Consider the following 22,849-nt stretch of genomic DNA (forward strand, 5'->3'; position numbering starts at 1 on the left):
AAAGAAGCCAGCTAGGCAGAAAAGGAGACAGGCAGGCAGACAGACAGGAGGGAAGTGTTTTTTTAAATGTAGCTTATCATTTATACCTAGCGTTCCCCCCGTAATTTTGTTTCTTTATTATATTTTTTTTCACACCTTGATTTCTGCTCTCTCTGTCTGTGCCCCCCCATCCCTGTAGCTAGTGTATCTCTGTGTGTCTGTCTGGCATCTCATAGCTGCCACTCCTGAGCTCCTCAGGGCCTTTTAAGCCGCCGCGGGTAGCTGACCTTATCGCCTGAATAAAAATGACTCATTAGAAAGCGTCGGCAGCCCGTCGTGCCGGGGGTAACGACAGCAGCCCACGCTGACACAAAAGGGAGCCCGGCTGAATAGACGGGCCCTGCTGTTTTAGAGCTCCGTGGGTTAGCAATGCTTTGGAGGTTGTGCGAGCGGCACGGTTTCCCGTCTCACATAGACGTTGTGGTGAAACTGTCAGCCATTTTGGAAGATCACACTCAGCGTGCATTACATCCTGAATGGGCAGCTCCTGCTGTTTTAGAGGACTGTGGGTTAGGGAGTCTGGGCTTATTGGGACCAGACATGTGCCACAGTTTTCAGTCTCACAGGGGCATTATTATGAAGCGGACAGCCATTTTGGAAAGCCAGACTTTAACATGTACATGAGAGTTGCAGAATAGGCTGGATTAGAGATAAAGGTCATATCTACATGATTAGTCAGTTAATGGATTACTTGATTGCCAGAATAAGCAAAAATGGTTTCAGCTTGTCAAATTGAGTATTTATCGCTTTTCTTTGTTTATCATTATGAATTTTATTTATTTTTGGACACAATAAGCTATTTTAAGGCATTGCTTCAGGCTCTGTGGAATTATGATTGGCATTTTTAGTGGTTTTTAATGACATTATTTATAGAAAAATAATGGAAACTAGGGTTGCAACAAACAATTGTTTTCATTGTCAATCATTCTGCAGATTATTTACTTCATCAGTTAATAGTTTGTCTGAGAATAGTGAAAAATTGCCATCATAAGATTCCAAGGTGATGTCTACAAATAGCCCAAAACCCAAAGATATCCACCATTTTGGGAAATAGGTGTCCTCTCATTGAAGGAGGTTACAGCAATACCTCCTTAAAGCAGCATTTGTCTCCCCCAGGCATCCGTATATCCATCTTTCTATCCCCACAAATCTCCATCCATCCCCAACCTCTCCCTCTCTCCTCCTCGTGTGTGTGTGTGTGTGTGTGTGTGTGTGTGTGTGTGTGTGTGTGTGTGTGTGTGTGTGTGTGTGTGTGTGTGTGTGTGTGTGTGTGTGTGTGTGTGTGTGTGTGTGTGTGTGTGTGTGTGTGTGTGTGTGTGTGTGTGTGTGTGTGTGTGTGTGCCCAGTTTTCTCCCTGCCCATATCCAGCCACTTTTCCTCTCGCTGCCGTCAATCTCTGTGTCCATCACACTTCCGGCTTCTCCCGCTCCCTGCCTGCATTATTTAACAAATGACATTATGCCCTTCTGGGTCCCAGCTTCTGCTTGTTCACCCTTCTCCCACTCCACCACGACCACATCCTTTCCCATCCATGTCTTCCTCCATCCGTCTGTCTTTCCGGGTGTCTCTCCCCCGATGCAGGGTTTCATTACACATCAATAGGATTCTGGTTACTGCCTACTCCGCAAGCTCCTGTCTTCTCTCTCCCTCCTGCTGCTCAATCTCCTCGATTATGTATCTCCACACCCCCACCCCTCACCATGGCCTCTTTCACCCTCTTCCATCAGTTTCTGTCTCCCTTTTTCTCACCATCTCCCTCTTTTCAGCTTTGTCCTTCCTTTGCCCAGTCTGTCTTAAGTACCTACAGTGCCTGTCACCCAAACCCGCCCTCCCTCTTTGTCCATTCTTCCTCCGGCACCACCCTTCCTTCCTTTCCCTCTGTCCTGTTTCCAACCCCCTGTTCTCCAAATCGTTAAAGCTGCATCTTCTTCCTGTACCTCCTTACCTCACCATCTCTACCCTCTAGACTTGTCTATACCTCTTTTCTCCCTTGCCATCCTTTCCTTTCCTCCCTCTCCATTTTCCTGAGTGCTGTTGAATGAGGAGCTGGCTGCTGGCCTAAAAACAGAAGGGGCTAATGAGAGAGTGCTCCCTGTTTTGCCCATTTCTCGGACTGTCCCCTCTCTTTCTCTTCCTGTCTGTCTGCCCGTCTCAGGATCTGCTAGTCCTACCCTTTTTTTTTTTTTGCCTGTCGTCCCTTTTCCTTCAGCAATCGCTCTGCTGTCACTCTGCTGTCTGTTTGCATTTCCCATGCCGCCAGCCCCTTGCATGGCCAGGGTGGCGGTTAAAACACTGTGTGGGCCCTCTATTCTCTCTCTGGAATACCAGCAGAGAGAAGGCTTTCCCTTGCATGCTCTTTTTATACAACAGATCAAGCAATTACAGAACCCCATCTTTCCATTTTTTGATGCCTTAGATTTACAACCTTGAACGGCACAAAGCAGATGCCATGTTTCTGAACTGCACATTGCTGTATGCTTTTGTTCTGGCTTGTGGTAAGCGTTGTTGGGTCCAATTCTGGAGGGAAGAGCAATATATTTTGAGCCATTTGAAATCCTCTCGCCAGGCAGTCAATTTTCGTATCTGCATCCACTCTGAAAAGCTTCTGGGAATGGCTACTATGGGGAGTTTCCCTAAAATAAAACTACCCATTGTTTCTTTTTATATTATCCGGCAATTTTAATTGTATACAGGCACAGAGGATTACTTGAACAAAGGGCATGAAATAGAATTTAAGTGCTCTTGTTTACAAGAGAGAAAAGGAGATTAAAGTCTTGTATAACGTTAGAATTCCTACTGCAAATTGTACAAAATTGTTCATTTATGAGACGAGAGTCAAAAAACAGATTACTACCATATATCTGCTAACCTAGAAACAAGTAAGCATTTTATTATAGCTATCTACATTTATGGGTCTTATATGGTTCCCTGAACATTAGGTAAGGCATTGCACTCTTTCTCACATTAAGCCTGTGTTTGTAAGTGTAATATAGAACCTATAAGGTCCCTCTTTGCCCCCATCATGATTGTCTTTCCTCTGGCATGACTGCTCTGCTATAGTTCCACTTATTACTGCAGCTCACACTAATAGGCTCCTCTCAGCCCTGTGATATGCTATGTTACGCTATGTACCTCTGCTCTCTCTCTCTCTCTCTCTCTCTCTCTCTCTCTCTCTCTCTCTCTCTCTCTCTCTCTCTCTCTCTCTCTCTCTCTCTCTCTCTCTCTCTCTCGAGACTTTGAGGTGAACATAGTGAGGAGATGGGCTTAGTTAAGCACGCATAAATCTGATTAGGAACCCCCCCCCCATTGGAGCAGCTATTGGGATAGCATATCCCTCGGCTGCCACATCCCATCCCAGCCTTTACCTTTCACACCAGCCTCTTGTTTGTAGGCCTCCACCAGGAGCTTGAGTTTAGGCACTAGGCTTTGGCTCCCTGCCTGTTTGCCACACTCATCCATCCCAGCCTTCTGCCTTCTCAGGATTCTAGCTCTGGCCCTCAGATGGGCATTCATGTGCAACCATCATATGTCAAGCAACTCTTTGGAGGAATGGGGAGGGGGGGGGGCTAGATGGAGGGAGGGAATGGAGAAGAGAAGAAGAGTGGGCGGTGGATTGGGCCTCTGTTTGTTTGCGTTCTGTGGGGACATCATGCGTAACTTTCTAAGCACAATTAAAGTTAATGAGCTATTCCATTTATTTTTTTTGTTCTGGTGTTAAGTTTCACTGCCAAAACATACTGTCCATAAGTACCATCTCTTTCTGTAGTGCCTCAACTAATGATCATTTTTAATCCGTTCCCTCAAAATTTCTCTAAACATTTTCTCAATCTGTTTTAAGCTTTTGAATTCGTCTGGAATTAAATATTTTCCAAATTAATTAAATTCTCTGTTGAAATGTTATTTTTGCTCATAAGGGGAAACTTTTTGGGGGGGGAAGACGTGCAGTAAATTGTCACAGGTCGGATTCGAACCCTGGACCTCTGCGTCGAGGCATAAACCTCCGAGTATATGTGTGCCTGCTCTACCCACCGAGCCAACCCGGCCATCGTAAGGGGAAACGTCAAAGTTCTTTAAGGGAAACTCTTGATTGATTAAATACAATCGGATGTGCACCTTTCGTGCTAATCATGACATTGTAAGGTAGTGATTCACCCCTGGCCTATAGACTTGGAGGCTCTGCAACACCAACATAAAGCACTGCCAGCAGTACAATGGCCTTACTCATCACGCCGGCGCCTGTTAACTTTCTGACTTCAAAGCTGCGTGTCTGATGACTGTACCTCCTGCTTTCAGGTACTGACCTGCCCTGTGTGTGTGTGAGCTAAACCAACCGCCAGTGTGTCTATGCAATAATAAAAAAGTGTGGATGTGTGTGTGTGCACATTCAGCCCAAAGCACATTTATTGTGTTAAATCAAATGTTTGAAAACTACTTTTACCTGCCCCACAATTGCTCATCTCCATCCTGTCTCCTCCGTCATTTGATCTCAGTACTGCCTTCCCGGCCCCATCTTTCTCACAGGAGCCTGGGCTTGTTCAACATTAGCCTCCTCGCTAAGAGGATATCATTCAAGTTGCCACTTATCCTAACCCGTGCTCGACTCACTGTCGTTATTATCTTAATTTATTTTCCTTTTGACACTCACCATTAGGAGTTATTCGATGGTGATTGACACATCCCTCCAGAGCATCAGTCAAATGAAATTTCACTGGGTGTGCTGGGAAGGCAATGAATTAAGACTCAGCCAATGAGAACGTGACATGCCAGTAGAAAGGTGAATGAAAAGGTTTATGACAGCAGCGTTCTTGGTTAAACAAACCGCTGGGAGACTGAATGTTTAGTGAGTCGTTTGTTTTAGCAAAAATGTGAATAATTGAGCGACCTGCCATACCCAAGTCCTGTCAGTCATGAAAACTTGTCAAAGCGGGTCAAATTTGATGAATTACTATCAGTGTCAAATATTAGATTGTTGCATTGCTCACTTGCTAATATAACGTACATCTTCAATTTCAGCTCTGAAAAGTGATCTTACATCTGCAGTTTTAAACATGTCTGCAGTCTCCTGGCAGCTCCTGTGTTTTTTTTTTTTTGTTTTTTTTTTAGAACTGGAAATCTTTGAACTTCCCAGAGTTGTTTCCCCGATAACTTTGCTCGTGCACGTGCCATTGTTCAATCAGACAGGCCTGTATGGCACGTTCCAAGAATTACAAGTACTGCCCATGAGGAAATCAAGCCTTGTGATATCTATTTAATTGGGTTGTCTCCCTTAATTACCATTGACTTCCACTCCTCTGTTTGACCTAATTTGAATTCTCTGTGCCTGTTGTTGCTTTTGAGTTTAGAATCTGTCTCGGGGCTTATTTTGTTTGTCTGAGTTGTTTGCTAAATATTTAATTAGGGCTCTGTCAATTGGGCTCACTAAGAACGTCAAGTCCAGCGATATCTGTTTACTTCTCTCACTGCTTCAGGGTTGGTATTTATAGTTTCAAATTCGTTGTCAAAGGGCAGACATCATGTACGTCAGCAGAGAAAAGCAATTGCACTTGACAAGTGGAATTGTGGAGAGGAAAATGAATAAGTAACTCTCCTTACTCCAAAGCTAGCCCCCAAGATGCTGCAATAGTTGGCAATACGTGAAGCAAAGGACTGTATCTTAGTTTGTCATTTAGTAACAATCACTGGATGGACAACGTGTCACTATTTTCGCAGTGTCTGCTGTGCACAGGAGCTCAGTGTTTTTGTACATTCTGGATCTCTCTGTATTTATCCCATTCTCTCTTTCTGTCTTTCTTCTGTTTTCCATGTTCTGTACAATATCCGATAAAGCAGAGCTACCATAATCTTATCAAAAGAATTGTATCTACTCTTCTCTTAGCCCTCTCTACTGCATCAAACCAAAGACAAAAACAGAAGGCTTTATTAACACTATCCGATAAAAACAGTGTTTGTTCCCCCAGAGACTCAAGCTATATATTTTTTTTATGCAATATAAGAAGCCCCTGAATCCTGAATGTCCACAAAGGACCATGCTAGGACAGACAAAAATATTAGCTGGTAACCTTTTTCGTGCTTCTCTCCTCAGGTTCCCTAGCCAATGGGCAGCTGAACGGCTCGGGGTCAAAGGGCAGCCACAAAGAACATGGGTCCTTGCGCTCTCAGGGCCATGGCAGCCACGAGTACGGTGAGGACGGTCCTGCAAAGAAGAGGTGAGACGTGTGTGTGTGTGTGTGTGTGTGTGTGTGTGTGTGTGTGTGTGTGTGTGTGTGTGTGTGTGTGTGTGTGTGTGTGTGTGTGTGTGTGTGTGTGTGTGTGTGTGTGTGTGTGTGTGTGTGTGTGTGTGTGTGTGTGTGTGTGTGTGTGTGTGTGTGTGTGTGTGTGTGCGCCCTGAATCTTGTGTCTGTGTAGAATTGTGAGCCCATCTTGAGTTCATACCAAAGGCTGCTGATAACTGCGAGTGTGATGAGAAACTTGGCACACATGTTACGGACTGTAAGTGCAGCTTATAGTAGTTGTGATGAATTTCCTGAGCTCTGAGGGTTAAGAAGTCGCCACGTGATACCAGATGCTTTCAAATTCTCCACAGTTTTTTACACACACATGCTTTATCTTCCTCCTTATTTTCTTTCATTGTCTCTGTGTAATTCATTCTTTCTGTCTCCCCATGCGTCCCATGTACAGTATTCTCTCTAAGAGTGCTACTTTGTTCATTGAATTGATTTATATACTTAGTGTATACACACTCTTTCTTCCTCTTCTGACTTTTCTCTCCCCTCCTCCCTCACTCATACTTTTGTGCAGTAAAGGTTTTGGAGAAGAGCAGGCTGTCCATTAGTTCTGTAACAGAAGATGATGGTCAACAGTGAAGTGTAACTGGTAACACCCTTTTTGAAAGAGCGCCAAGGTCTTTTAATGAGCCCACCCCCTCATCTTTTAATGTAAATGCCATGCAGTCATTTATAATTAGCAACTTCAAGGAATGTTGCCATGCTTTTCCAAATGAATCCTTTAAAAATTGAACTTGTTGCAGAGTACAATACGCTGTTTATTTCCAGATGGCATACACTTTTTTTTTTTTTTTTTTTTTTTTTAAAAAAAACAAGGCACTTAAATCACAAGTAAATAATTTAAATGGATTTTGTCGGCGAAATAAATAGTAATTTTCAGAAAGAAATTTTTCAGAATCTGAATCCGAAAGAGATTTATTGCCAGGTAAATAGCACTTACTAGGAATTTGTTTTGGTTGAAGGCGCATACATAAAAACAATGTAAAATATACAATAACAAATAACACAGGACAGACAGACAACTAATCTCTTTATAAAAAAATTCTCGGAAAATGGAATAAAGGGTGTTTGGCAAATATGATGGTTCTAATGCATTAAGCATGAAACAGGTTTTGAAATCACAAGCTGGAAAATATGATTTACAAATAATCATTCTATATAGAGTGTACAGCAGATTAAAATGGCTGGTGTGTGTCCCAAAGCTGATGTTTTCCCTCTGCCTCAACACCACATGCTCTCACACAGTACACAATTACATTCACGCTTATATTATCAGCTGCAATACACCTTTTGTTTTATATTTTTATTCTCGAGCTGTGTTCGTGTCTGTGTGTTCGTGTCTGTGTGTTCGTGTCTGTGTGTTCGTGTCTGTGTGTTCGTGTCTGTGTGTTCGTGTGTTTGTGTGTGTTTGTGTTCTGCCACACACTGACAGGGCATCAAAGCATCAGTGTAAAGCAAGGGGTGGAGTCTGGGGGCCGGACAGCAGCAGATGTCCCTCTGTAATGAGCAGCCCATACAGGCTCCATTCACTGCGTGTCAAGCACCTGCCTAAGTCCTGCTAGCTGTCATTCGATACTGTAACCTCCAAATCTGAGCTTGGTCATTACAAGCTTTCATCTACCTGGCATTGAAACAGAAGAGCATGCCTCTGAAGCAGCTGATAAGAAATTAAAGTATTTCAGCAGGCTATTCCATAGACGTAAAAAAGTTAGAGACCTTGTAGACTTTGGAGTTTATGGAGGTCATATAGCCTTGTCTATGAAATAAAGGTAAACCTGTAAAAGAAAAACATAGTAGTAGAAAACATGGTTTTGAAGTCAGACAGAATAAATGAGGTTGGATGGTACACTTGGAGAATAATTGTAGTGGGGATGGCCTGACTGACAACAGCAAAGTATTGAATTGAAACCAAGTGACCCTCTGGCTGTTGTTATAGTGAAGCATAAACACTGTACTCTCTACCAACTGAGAAAGAAAAGCACTGAAGGAATAATGTATAATGACTCTCTCATACTTTTATTCTCTCTTGCGCTAATGGCCTATAGTGCTGTGTGTTGAGTGGAGTTCAGTAAGAGGCCAGCTTTCTCCGTGGTTTTCATTAGTTCACTCCATGCACACAGAGTCAATGCTTACACGCAGCAGGACTGAATGAAGAAAGGCTTGCTATCTGATGCTAATGAAACACAAGCCTAGCCAGTACTTGGTGATGCCTCATGCCCTCTTAAATAGCGTATTTTATGTGCATGTGTGTGTGCTTTGTGTGAAGGATGACTCCAGTGCCCTGGCATGGCTGGCCCGCACTGTTCCTGAACAGGACTAAGTGAAATGATGCCAGGAGCTTTTACACCTGGCACTGGCCAAAACAGAAGGGAGGAGCTGTGGCCATGGCTGGTTCCATTTTGAGTGAAGAAAAAGTTTCACACTGTGGAAAGAGGATGAAGGGATACACAGAAAAGGAAAGACTGGGGAGGAGCAGCAGAGAGAGAGAGAGAGAGAGAGAGAGAGAGAGGAAAGGGAGGCAGAGACAGAAGGACAGGTGCTAGTGATTTTTGGCAGGAAGCGGCTGTCTTTAGAAGTCTTTGAGATCAACTCTGTGTTTGCCTTCCCATGCTCCTGAGATTGGTGGAGAGACTGGCAGCACATCCCCTCAAACATGCCAGCTCATTGTAGCCCTCTCCTACCAGCATGACCATATTCTCCAAATGGGCTTTCCCCTGCCAAGAGTGGGCCCTGCACACACACATGCAAACGTACATTCGCAACCGCACGCAGTCTCATCTTCACTGCCATGGTTTACTGACCTACTTATTATATTCCTGCACCTCTGTTGCTCTCCCACATCTGATTTACATTGACAAAATCTGTGTATTTACCAGCCACTGAGGTGTCAAGACAAGTCCCAGAACAGGCTTTTAAATAGTCTTTACCATGAAGTTGTTGTCCTGGCTAGCAGAGTATGGCAGGTAACCTCATCCATTGCATTTATGATTTAAAAAAAATAATTTTGTGTTACCCACAAAGGAAGTCTTCAGTTCAGCCATAAGACATTCTGCTGCCACAGAAGCGTCTTCTCCAATATATTGTCATAATTTTGCCAGCATCTTGTAAAGTCATAAATTAAATGAGTAAATCATTCATTGGAATTATAATTCAGTATCGCTGCTCTCACATGTCTACTATGTCACAATCTAAATAGGACTCAAGTGTGGTTTCTTTTTCATGATTGAGGACATTTCTGTGGCTTGATTGTCTGTACCTTTGGAGAATATAGGTACAGGGTTCTGGTTTTGAATTTGTGTGAAACATCGCTAAGCTGGTAGTCATTTTGTAGCTTCTAAATGTCAAGCAGATCTTGGGCACCTGATGTGATTTTTAGAATATGTCTTATTACATCATCATGCATCTAATTTCAGCTCATCTGATTGAAGGAGAATTCCGGTCGATTTCAACACGCAGCTCTGTTGTTTGTAAATTTGAACGCCAGAACTAAACAGAGCTGAATTAGCTCGACTTTCATGCATTTCTTTCACATCTACTGCAGTCAGATTCACTGTGTTCACTTGGAAGGAATCACTTCACATGGGTAGGCACTTGTAATGACATTTCGAACATGTTAAGAGGCTAAAAGCACGTTTAAAATTTGCCCAGTTTCAGTCTCCTGGGTGCAAACTGTAGCAGGAGGATAAGATGGTGTAGGCAGCACCGATTGTTTTAGTTTTTCTCACTACTGACAGCACTCCAAATTTCCAAACAGAGTTATGTGTTATCGACCGGAATTCTCCTTTTTAAAGCGGAGTTAATTTAAATGGCGTTGCTCCCGGCAACTTAGTCAACTGTGTGCGAGTTTGGAAAAACTAAAGACAAACTTATGAAACTCTGCAAAAGTGTGGGTAGACTGTGTTTGTGGAAGTTGAGTAGCCCTCTTAAACAGGCTTTTTAACTTAATTTCTGCATTCTCTCTCTCTCTGTCGCTCTTTTTTGTGTCTCCTTTTTTCTCTCTTTCTCTTCACTCAACTGAACCCCACTTTTGGCTCTCTTTGAATCTGCTCTCTCTGTTGTCTCAGCCAAGACACACACTCTCACACTCAGCTGCTGCCGCTTGTTTTGTTTTGACTTAATGAATGCCAAGTGTGTACACACACAGACGCGCACGCACACATCTTGTCTAGCGTAACCAATGACTCCTGTCAGTAATGCATAATCACCATTTCCATTTATGAGGGATTACATGCATTACACACTGCAAATATGTGTGTTAATAGAAGGCCATAATGTGTATTGATTTACTTTAGATGTGAGGGAACCTATATGCAGTGCAACACCTAGCTGTACTACAAACACCTAATGTATTCATACATAGTGGGGTACTCGCATGCACAAACAAACAGGCATACATTGATCTTATTAGCTGGTAAGATAGTTCTCTGAGCATTTAGCCTGTCGATTAGAAAGGCATCTTTGGTTTTGCAGTCAAATGGTGGCTTTGTGTGCCTTTTTTTTATGACAGAACAAATCAAAAAACAGAAAACTGGAACACCACTAAATACTGTCTGTGCTTATTCCAGTACAGTTTACACTGCGTCTCTTTGTTTCTTCTGTCTTCCCCCTTTCTCTGTCAGTCTGTCAGTGACTCACCCCTGCATGTCAGCATGTCAGTCTCCAAAATCGCCTCTAAACTCCCATCTCATTGTCGCGGGCTCGCTGCGGCTTTATGAAAGCCTTCCGAATTGGCAGGAGTGAAGGAGTATTAACCATCCACCACAGTGTATAATGTCACTCAGCGCACAGAGTTGCTCCCATAATCAATGTCAAATACAAGTGCTAGCACTGTGATTGTAGCACAGATTAACCATATTACAACTGGTTTGCGTGGTGCTTCTTGACAACAAAATGGTTGACAGGATTTACTGTACACTGTTATTTTTGTATCTGGAGCAATTTGCGCTGCCATCCTAAAGTTAGAAAAGTCCTCTTAATAGTGTGTGTTTTTTTTTTTTTTTTTTTTTTTTTTTAGCTGCAGAAATCTGTAAGCAGAGCAGTTACGATGCTGTTAAGATTGTATTAATATATTAAAAAGATGACTCCGAATACTGTATCAATATATTAGAATAAGTATAAGATTTTGCAAGAGTATCTTATTTTGAGAAACCTCTCAATAAGAAGCATAACCTTTTATGTCAAACTGTGTTCTAGTAAAAGCCAGAAAGTATTCCTTTTTAAAAATAGCTGGATAGCGGCGGCCTCTAGCTCACCCAGTAAGAGCATTCGCCCCATGTTGGCTGAGTCCTGCAGCGGTGTAGGTTCAAATCCGACCTGCTGCCCTTTGCTGCGTGTCATTCCCCCCCATCTCTCTCCCACTTTCATATCTATCCACTGTCACTATAATAAAGGGAAAAAGCCCCCCCCAAAAAGTATCTTAAAAAGATACCTGGATAAAGCCAAAGGCAAGCAACACTACACCTTGCTGTGCTATTAAAGCCAGAGCTCACTTGGTGTGTGTGAGTGTATGAGTGTGTGTGTGTGTGTAAAAAATTTTCAACAGTGAAGCTCCATTGCAGAGTGAAGTGACCCATTGGAAGTGTGTGTTTGTGTCTCAGATCAACATGCTTGTGTGTACAGGTGTACTTTTTTCCCCCAACCTGTCTGCTTAGTTGTACTAACAGCAGCACAACAGGATACCAAGATACTTACATTGCATTCAAAATAGTATACCTATAAGAAAAATGTTTACTATTCAGTTTATGTACCTAATTTTTATTTTATTTAAGCCCAACTGTACCCCAATTGTCCGAGATCTTTTGTTTGAGCCACAGTCTCCTGTGTTTCTAGCCCCAAGGCCTCAAGTCGACTCAAGGTCTCTGAAGGTCTATATACGGGACTCTGGCTTAATTAGCCTGATTGCTGAGCACATACTGAACTATCTCTGATGTTTATTGACCTAATCTGGCTGTGGTCAGCCACTCCCAGGAGTGATTTAAGGAGGACTGCAAGGTCAGAGGTCATAGGGTTTGAGTTCAGCATGTTGTGAAGGGGGCGGGGGTGGCAAATAGCCCTGAGCATTGGACCTTGACTGCTAACAAAGCCTGCATTAAAGTGCAGTGTTTTATCTTTTCTTTGTGGCCATGATGGGAAAGGAAGCAGTGCAGGAAGTACTGTATCATTCTTTTTTTTTTGACATGTAATTAAACACAAATACAAAACCTCTGGCTACATCTGTGCGAAGCTCTATTGGTCTTTTTGAAGTTATTTTAGTGGCGTTTAGCTTAAGCACAGCACCACTTTTGAACATTAGCATTCTTTTCAAAGTGACAAAGGGGACAATGGATAACTTCCACCTGACCTAATATAGCATTTATATATTCACAGAGATACAGCTAAGCTTGATCTATTGTCAAGATGTCTTTTCTCTCCACATCTGCCTATCAGGCCATCTCCCCTCTCATTGTATACAATAAAAAAGGGGTGGTGACTGAGTGAAAATCCAAGGTTATATTTAAATATGCACACAGGCCCTGCTATATCTTTTATCTCAAATGAATATTGGACTTATTGTGACTGCTTGAAGCATATAGCTGTCATGGCTGATCTGACACACACACACACACACACTTCCACACCTCTGAATAACGACATCACATTTATCTTGATGTCAACACAGAGCAGTTGAGTGTTAAAACCATATGCTGCAGTGTATATATACATTACTATCATAGTTATTAAGGCCTGTTCCAGTGGACTACTGTGTGTACTTGTGTCTAATATAGTGAGCAATAAGTGGACTTGTGTCCATAGTTGTCCTCTCAGCAGGCTTGGCTCATTGTCTAATGATGGTGTTTATTTGCGCCTGGTGTGCACATGCTCACTGTATATGTGAATGGGGTCTATACAGGGGCTGTTTGCATATGTGTAGGTTACAAGGTCAGTGGGTCAATTCACTGCAGTGCCTCCCCTCCTAAATGCATGGAGACAGAAAAGCAATAAACACATTGACATGAATGATGTGTGGTCTTTTACAAAAAGGGTTTTGCAAGCTCAAGTTGAACAATCAGTATGCATTTTTAACCCTGGTAGTTGCTCCCTACAGGCTAAATATACCTTTTAGTTTGGCACATTATAAATTAAAGAGCTCTAAAAGAAAGAATGAAGAAAATGAATCAGCTGGCCTTTACAGATGTTACTCCAGTGAAGTAACCATTATATGCAATACAGAACAGTTTGCTAAAACATAGTAGCCTTGGAGCTTTGTCTCTTCAATACAAATGCTTTAATGCTCATATTCACACATACACATGGTGTCAATTAAAGTGTGATCATTGCGCATATACACAACTTCTTTTCACGGTTTTATTTGCTGATGGATTAGATCAGAAAAGATTGCCAGACAACACACACAGAGAAATAATATAGATAGAAACATTGATTAAACGCTTAATCCCTGCACATAAATATTAATACACATTTCACCCTTATGTACATAAACATGTACATTCATGTTGTTCTGATTTGGACAAGATGGACACACACACACACACACACTGACAGAGCCAGCTGCAGCGAGGTAGTCTTTTATCAGGACCATGTGGGCCATCTGGAGCCAATTGTTACAGGCCCTAAGGTACAGACTCTGGATCAGTGCTGTTCTCCTCACACAATAACCTTTATCATGGGAGGGAACACAAGGTCTGACTCGAGCCCAACCTCATGCCAACATCTATCAAACCTTGGAACACACTATGGACAAGCTCTACAAAACAATGAGAAATAGAAGCCAGATTTTGACTATATGCTGGTATTTACTGAAATGGTTCTGAAACGCATAAATATACATTCAAATGTCTATGCTTTGTTTTTGTCGGTTTGCTCTCTCTTGACAGTCCTTGAAGGATAATTTATATACAAATTTCTACAATTATTTTCCCATTAATACTGCATTTTTGGCATTGCTGGCTACATCTTGTATCCAAAGAACTTCACAGCATTAATAGTGCATAGTTCTTTAAAAGTCAAGATGCTGCAGACGAATAGTCAATTTTGCTTAGGAATGTTCCTATTAGAGTGAAAAGACCCAGAAGTAGTTAAGTAGCTGCCATAAGAGTCGTTCGAATTGTTTAAAGGAACACGCCGACTTATTGGGAATTTAGCTTATTCACCGTAACCCCCAGAGTTAGACAAGTCGATACATACCCTTCTCATCTCCGTGCGTGCTGTAACGCTGTCTGACGGTTCCAGCATTAGCTTAGCCCAGCACAGATCCTGCAGGTAACTGGTTCCAACTAGCCTACTGCTCCGGATTGTGGCAAAATAACGCCAACATGTTCCTATTTACATGTTGTGATTTGTATAGTCTGGCGTGTACAAAAAACAACATAACATGAGACACAGCCATCTTCTAACAGTAAACAAACCGGGAACTATATTCTCAGACAGGCTTGCTGCGAGCATATCACTCCGCCCAAGTACTATATTCTTCCGCCTGAGAATATAGTTCCCAGTTTGTTTACAGTTAGAAGACGGCTGTGTCTCATGTTAGTTGTTTTTGTACACGCCAGACTTCTATATAAATCACAACATGTAAATAGGAACATGTTGGCGTTATTTTGTCACTTATTCGGAGCAGTAGCATTACTGGAAACATTCACCTGCATGTTCTGTGCTGGCCTGATGCCGTTGGAGCCGTCAGACAGCATTACAGCACGCATGGAGATGAGAAGGGTATGTATCGACATGTCTAACTCTGGGGGTTACGGTGAATAAGCTAAATTCCCAATAAGTCGGCGTGTTCCTTTAAGTGATAAGGAAAGGTGCTTCAAAGCTTCCTTTATCTCCTTTAGCATAGGATACACCGGACCACCCTTTACGAAAGGAAAGGCGATAATGCTACCCCACGAGTCCTTGCGGCAGCAAAATTTAAAGCATCACCATTTGGCCGTTCATGTTCAGAACATCAAGGTGCGCAGTAGTGCCGTCAGCCCTAATCCTCTATGCACCGTGCGTACGTTTTATTTTCTGTGAGACCTTGCAACCCATCTAATAATAATGATAAAGTACATTATGGCACTGTTTGAGTGGTTTAATAAACTGGTCAGTGCGAGAACTTTACTCTCCGACGCGTAAAATTACAGCGAGCTTGTGTTTACAAAACTGTGAATGAATGGATCTCTGAATCTAAAGTTACACAGCGCACTGGACATTGGTTTATTTTTAGCCCAGAGCAGCGTCTGAAACAAGTTCACCCGCTCGCCACTCAGTGGCTTTTTTTCAATATGTTTTTTTGAAAGTCACTACAGATATGACTACATTATTTTAACCATGTGTGAGAGTAGGAATGTTATGTAAGAATGCGCGGATCAGCTCTGGCAGCATCCGCATCAATTACCATAACTTCAATCATCCACCACACCCATCCAAATAGATTATTTTTACTCCCCCTCTTCAGTCAATATAGGCTTTTTCTTTTTAAATGATGTATTGAATTGTGAGCGTTCTTTAAATATTTGCTTTCAGTAACTGTAAACGTTTCCAAGCACGCAGTAATGCCACTGCAGCTAATATCGTGGGACATTTAAACAGCAAAATTAAAAACTGTAGTTATAAACTTAAAGAAAACATAACTTCTGAAATAATCAATGTAGTTATGCTGCTGTCTGCTGTCCTAATGCGTAAATGCGCACAGCAGCAGCAAACAGCTCTGCTGTGTTTACAGTTAAGAGAATAGTTTCCTCATTAATGTTGTATTTCTTTTACCCACCACGCAATCATCTAACCCATATAACATACAGTATGTACTGTAGATTCATAGGGCTAACGTTCTGCTTCTCTTATTTTCATACAATATACGGGATTCATGTGGCTGAATGAGTGGGCAGGAGTGAGCAACCAATAATGATGATAAACTTTATTTGCATACAACACCTTTTCATACAAGAAACAGCCTACAGCTAAGTGCTTTTATAATAACGAAGTTACATGTGCTTCACATGAACAGACAAAATGAATGCAGAATAAGGTGCGAAATAAAGTGGTGATGAAGTAATATTTTCCACCGGGATGTCCACGTTTGTAGAGCCCGCATTAAACGACACGGTGAAAACGCACGGGACGAAGTATCCAGATGCGCTTTCTATAGTCCACCTTCGGAAAAATGTAGTTTCACCGGCAGACCCACGCCCATAACCTCCGCCGTCGCATGGTTGCGCAGCTGAGTGTAAGGGCAGTCGAATTCTCCTTGCACCGTGGTTGTCTTTTCCTAATTCCTTTTGAATTGTCCTTCACATCTTTCCTTGACCTCATGCCATTTAGACTCGTGGTTAGTAGTAAAGGATTTAGGACAGTGTTTCTCAACTGGGGCGGTACCGCCCCCCAGGGGACGTTCAGAAGATGATGGGGGGGCGTTGGAGGCAATATTTTGTAAAGGGGGGGCGTTGAGGTGCCCTTGGGGGGCGTTTGTTTGAAAGCTAGTTTAAACCAAAGATTCACAATAATACATGTTTACACTTAAACTACTAAAAAAATAAGTGGTCTGCAACATTAAAACCTGTCAGTTTACAGCACTGCGACTGGACGAGACGGGTATCCTAACTTTTCTGTGCTTCTGTCAGCCTTGTTTGGCGCAGCTCCGTGCTGCCTCCATGGAAAGGGGACGTAAGAGCATAATCTTAAATGAGCTCTGTAGCTACTAGTGAAGCTGCGTTGAGATAAGAAAAGAAAAAAAGCAATCGCGGCGACGTCCTGTTGTATTATTTAACACCCCTCCCATTCCCCCCCCCTCCCAAATGTAGCACAAGTGGACTATATTTCACAGTAAGTTTTTCGTCAGATGGTTTATAGAACACAATGTTTCCTACTGTACCTGAATGCAGCTTCATTTCACGGAGAAAGAGAGAAATGAAAGAGACGTGCGAGAGAGATTGACTGTGCTTTGTTGTTTGGCAAACATTTAGCTGTTCCATACACTCCCGGCCAGTTGAGGGCTTCCGTTTGGTGTTTTAAAACTTTCTTATGGAAGCGATAGAGGCAGTGATGTTACCGTTTACTGTACGGGACTCTCACACACCTCCACAAAACACAGCGCGATGTGGGGTTGCATTTTCTCCAAACGTTTTTTCTGCTATTTACTCGCAAGACAGGCGATAGCAAACCAAGACTCTTCTAACCCTAAAAAACGTCTCTCACTAACTTTCAAGGTTGTAAACTTATTTCCATTTGGCAGTAGGTGTCGTTCTTCAAGTCGTTTGTCATCACCAAAATACTTTTCTGCGTGCGTGCATCTTCTGCTTTTACCCTTTGATAAGTGCCAGCTTGTTTTCCGTTGGAACAATTTGATTTTAGATTTGAATGAAAACTAGATTTGAATGTTAAATTGCTAGCTGTTTCTGATTGGCTACTGTTAGTGTTTGTAATAATAATAATAATAATAATAATAATAATAATACATTGACCAAGGTCACTTCACAAACAAAAAAGGACATTCAAATTATAGTCATCTTATAAAGGTGCTGAGGTTCACACCATGCAGCAGGCCTTTTGATAATACCTAATTATAGTTTGAATGTTATCTAGTCTTGGCTAGATTGGCTGCTGTTATTTAATTTGAATGTCAAATGGTTGCATTTTTTTTAAAAACCTGTAAATATATAATTTCTATTCACATGGCTTTTTTGATACCTGGGGAAACTAATACATGTGTTGTTTTGTCATTCAATTTGATTTTTTGATATTTTTTTATCATTAATATTCGGGGCAATTAATATACATAATATTTGATGGGGGGGCGTTAGGGACCTGGATAATGGATAGGGGGGTGCTGGCACAAAAAAGGTTGAGAACCACTGATTTGGGAGGTCCTATTTTATTTTTATTTTTTTACATTTCGACCACAGCCAGAGGCTCAAACAAATCAACACAAAGAATTCTAACCTCATGTTCTACTCGCCAACCTTCTCCAAATGTAAGATTACAGTGTTGCAGCAAAGGTCTGAATCCAAACCAGACAGCGACTGTCACACATAAGTTACAGCCACGGCTCCACTGTGGAGGACCCAGGCATCGTCTACTAGGGACACAGTGTACAGTATGTGACCTCAGGACCACTGGCACACACCTCATTAAATGCACTCTCACAGTAAGGTACTCAGTCACTCAGTGTCATTAGATCCACTAAATCATTAAATTAATTAGTTCCAATGCTATATTTGGTGAAAAATCTCACTTTAAATGTCCATTTAATCAAAAGAATTGGTTCCACATCAAATTGAAAGCGGAGTATCAGGCTTCATGTCTAACTTTAGAATCTGGAACAGGCTTTGTATCTGGTGTTGGTAACTTGTTGCAAGCTAGATTTCTCCCATTAACACAAATGCCAAGTACAAGATACAAATGTTTATTCAAGCTTGAACAGTTAAAAGTGAGTCATCAGTTACATGCTGTTAAGTCCAAGTCTCGACACTGTTTGTATCTCGTTGTTTGTCCCCTTGCTGTTCTGTTACTTGTACACATTGGACTCCATTCAGTAATATTTAATATACGTAAAGAATTGAAAGGTGCCAAGCCAATAGCTTATTCAATAAATAAAAAATGCATGGGCAACTGCTTTTTCAACTATCAGTCCTGCCTAATGCCATTTAAGTATTTTTCCTTTGCATCTATTTTAAGTGTTTTATTCACAAATGAGTTAAAATGCGGTTTAATAAATCAGCTGTTGTCAGCTTTATACACACACAAGCACGCATCTGCTTAGTCATCTAGTTTTTTTGCACTCTGCACCCTGCCAATGTGCTTTGGCTGACAGCAAACTGGTTTAAGGAGCCAGTTGTGGTTGGACATTTCCATTTGTGATATTCTTCTCCTGCACTGATGGTTATTGAGTTATTGACAGATTTTGAAGAATAAATTCGTTTTTTTTTCTGGCATCCCTCCACTGGTAGAGACCAGAGATGAGGGTCAGTTACTGATCAGCTTGCCAATGCCCTCATATCATAACTTGAGATGACCACATCAGTGAAAAGTCATAGCAGTTCCCATGGAAACGGCCATCACTGGAAAGGTGTTGATAAGATGGAGACTGAAGAAGAGTCTTTTATTGACAGCTTCCATGTGCATGTGTGTGGTCTACTGTATGTCACTGTGCTGCCTCAGCACACGGTGGATTGGCTTTGGCTAAGTAAAACACATTAAAGTGGCTGTAGCTTATCTTTCTCTCTGTCCCTGTGTCCCTTCATCACCACCTCCTTCCCATTTTTCATCTTACTTCATTTTGTGTTAAAGGGAAGTCAAACATGGCCCTTTTATCCTCTCCCTTTCTTCTTCCTCCTTTACCCGGATTGCTGGCTGACAGGATCGTCAAATTTTCTCACTTTGTTTCTACCAGAGATAATCAATGCTCTCGCAGGCACGGTGGCATGTGTAATATTAGACATTAGAGCAGCCCTTTGAAGGGTAGATGGCTGGGGGGGTAGCAGGAAGGGATGGATGGAGGGAGGAAGGAATGGATGAAAGGTGGATTAGAAAGGGATGAATGGGGACATCCTGCTGTAATCGCTTTACCTTTTCTCCCGCTATTGAATCAGTTTCCTCTTTTTCCTCATTTCATTTCATTTTTATTTATATAGCACTAGTAAACACAACAGAAGTTGACCACTGTGCTTCACATAACAAGAGTCAGATAAGAAAATAGAATAAAACATACTTCAGACAACAAGAAGACATAGATAAAAAATAAAAATTTATAGAAATGTACGCTCCAAGAAATAAAACTTTAGTTTGAGCTTAAACTCATATAAAGAGGACAGCGATTTCAAGGAGACGGGGAGGCTATTCCACAGCTTAGGACCAACAACAGCGAAAGCACGGTCCCCTCTTGACTTTAGACGCGAGCGTGGCTGGGACAGATTATAGTTGCTCGTGGACCGTAGACCCCTACCAGGTACATTCAGATCTAACAGTTCAGATAAATAAGCTGGTGCAAGACCATTTAAAGATTTAAAGACAAACAGCATTATTTTCATATCAACTCCAACAGCCAGTTAAGAGACAATAAAATGGGAGTGATATGTTCATGTTTGCGAACCCCAGTCAGGAATCTGGCGGCTGCATTTTGGACCATTTGAAGCCTTGTAATAGAGAACTGGGGCAGTCCTGCATATAAAGAATTACAATAATCCAGACGGGATAGAACGAAAGCGTGGATCACTTTTTCAAGCTCTATTGGTGATAGAAAATGCTTAACTCTGGATAACAGCTTCAAATGATAAAAACTTGATTTCACCACTGTGTTTATGTTTATGTAGCTTTAAAGTGGAATCCAAAACCACTCCCAGACTCCTCTTTTTCCTCCCTGCGTCTCTCCAACCCTCCTCATTTTCCTTCAGTCAGGCCAATCGCTCAAATTTTTCTTACGTAAGCCTCACTTACCTACCATGGCACCGTACTAATGAGTATTCTATAGCTTAACACTCTTGTGAACATAGTGTACCCTGACACACACAGTGTACCCTTGCATGCATGCACACACGCATGCACACACAGACACACACACACACACACACACACACACACACACCTCTTCTGGGCAGACAGAGGGCTAAATCAGAGGCTTGTTACCACTGAGCCCAAAGCACAAAGGCAGCACTTAAAATATGTCCTGTCATTGCAAATTGTTCCCATGCTGATTTCTCAATATTTACCTGATCCTTGGGACTCTGAAGAGTTTGTGTGTGTGTGTCAAGCCTTTCTCATGCATGCTTGATTGTCTCCTCATTTACTGCAACTCATGAGATGTGGCTCAGCATTGACATATTGGCAAACTTTGGGTATAATCTGTAATTTCAGATGTATCGGTTTTGGATCAGATTTGTATTTATTATTTATTTGTTTCTCATGCACTAATTTCCTGACACCCTTAATAGTGATAAAAAACTGTAATTCTGTTTTGCCACCTGAGCACTATTTATCAAAAGAAGAGCACTTTAAAGTTATTACTTGCTACTGAAGTTGTCATTTTTTGCAATGTAAGGTGATAGCGTTTTATTTATCCACTCTCCTGCCTTGTGGATTCACTGCCAGACCCTTCGTCATTACACCATCAGTGAAGCAGATCTGTTTTTATTGCCTTTTTATTAGCCTCATCTTTGCTGTCAGCATACCAAAAGAAAGATGACAACTGATAATGCCTAGAGAAATGTACATAAACAAAATTTTGTCAAATTACGAGAGATTACCTGCATCCAGAAATGTATTTTCAGTGATTGTTGGAGCCCCCCCCAGCATATTTCCCATGTTAGTTAATAATAGGTAACGCAATCATCCCAGGAAAACCTGAAGCCAGTCTAAAGAGGCTCTGGTTGACTGTCTAGACAGGATGTGGTAAGCACAAAGCTTTATTAGCTCATCTGTTTCTGTCCCTATTCTTTTGCACAGTTGCTTGTGTTTTCCCTCTCACTCTCTTTTTAAGCAGTCAATAGGATCCTATTCATCTAAAGGCTGTTTTATCCTTCTGTGTCAACTCCACGCCCTAGCTACGCCGTCACACCTACAGCGTCGTGACCCATTCGGAGTTCTGCGACGGGGTTGAACGCGTTTGTTTCATCGCGGTGCATTTCACCGCCAGAACGCTAGGGGGGTGATATTTTTTATTTTTTTTCCCCACTTTTTTTCATTTCCGACAATGGCGAGCGAAAGAGAGCCAGTTTGTTATGTTAGCAAGCAAACTTCAGCACAACTGCCCACAAAGTACTGCTTGCTGGCAAAGTGCTAAATTCAAAACGTTACTGACATATAGACACTTTACAAACGGATAACCCCATCATTGTAACCAAAATATGTCTGAGTTTATTTGCAAAGCTTATGTCAGTGAACTAGCATGTTGCTACTCCCCACAGTAGGCTGCTTGAAACACAGACCAATCACAGTCCTTGTGGTCTGCGTCGCCTCAACGCAAAGTTACAAATTTCTGGAGGTGCACGTCGTGCTACGGCGGAGGGCTCGGGGAGGGGTTTGCGGCGACGCAGAGGGGTCTGCGGGGGTACGCCGTCGATTTGACGCAGAAGCATAAAACAGCCTTAAGGCCGGAGCATTAAAACTATCCAGGGCTTAGCTTACCAAAGAGGCTTTTATGGAGAGCTCTCTCTCCTCCGCCTACTTTTTCAAACACCATGAAAGTGGAACTACAGTATAAAGTGTGTGTGTGTGTGTGTGTGTGTGTGTGTGTGTGTGTGTGTGTGTGTGTGTGTGTGTGTGTGTGTGTGTGTGTGTGTGTGTGTGTGTGTGTGTGTGTGTGTGTGTGTGTGTGTGTGTGTGTGTGTGTGTGTGTGTGTGTGTGTGTGTGTGTGTGTGTGTGTGTAAATGGATGTGGTGGCATGTTTGTGGTTAAAGTTACCTAACTCTGATTGCGTTGTGTGTATTTCCTTCCCCTCTCCATCACTTATATTCTTTTCACACGCTATATATTTGCTGGTCTTGCAACCAAGCAGACTTCCCTGCTTCCAGCGTACCTCTGCACACACACGAGTGTTTGCATTTGTATGTATACG

At 42.0% G+C, this 22,849-nt stretch overlaps 1 protein-coding gene across 1 annotated transcript in view; it reads left to right on the forward strand.

The window, feature by feature from the left end:
* jarid2b (jumonji and AT-rich interaction domain containing 2b) overlaps positions 1-22,849 on the forward strand; it is a 108,218-nt gene that overhangs the window by 51,216 nt on the left and 34,153 nt on the right. Inside the window, exon 3 of the mRNA XM_028597192.1 lies at positions 6,122-6,245. Within this exon, the coding sequence (XP_028452993.1) occupies positions 6,122-6,245 (124 nt within the window). The remainder of the gene's footprint in view (positions 1-6,121; positions 6,246-22,849) is intronic.

This window comes from Perca flavescens, chromosome 14 (genome assembly GCF_004354835.1).
Source record: "Perca flavescens isolate YP-PL-M2 chromosome 14, PFLA_1.0, whole genome shotgun sequence".
NCBI classification, from domain to species: domain Eukaryota; kingdom Metazoa; phylum Chordata; class Actinopteri; order Perciformes; family Percidae; genus Perca; species Perca flavescens.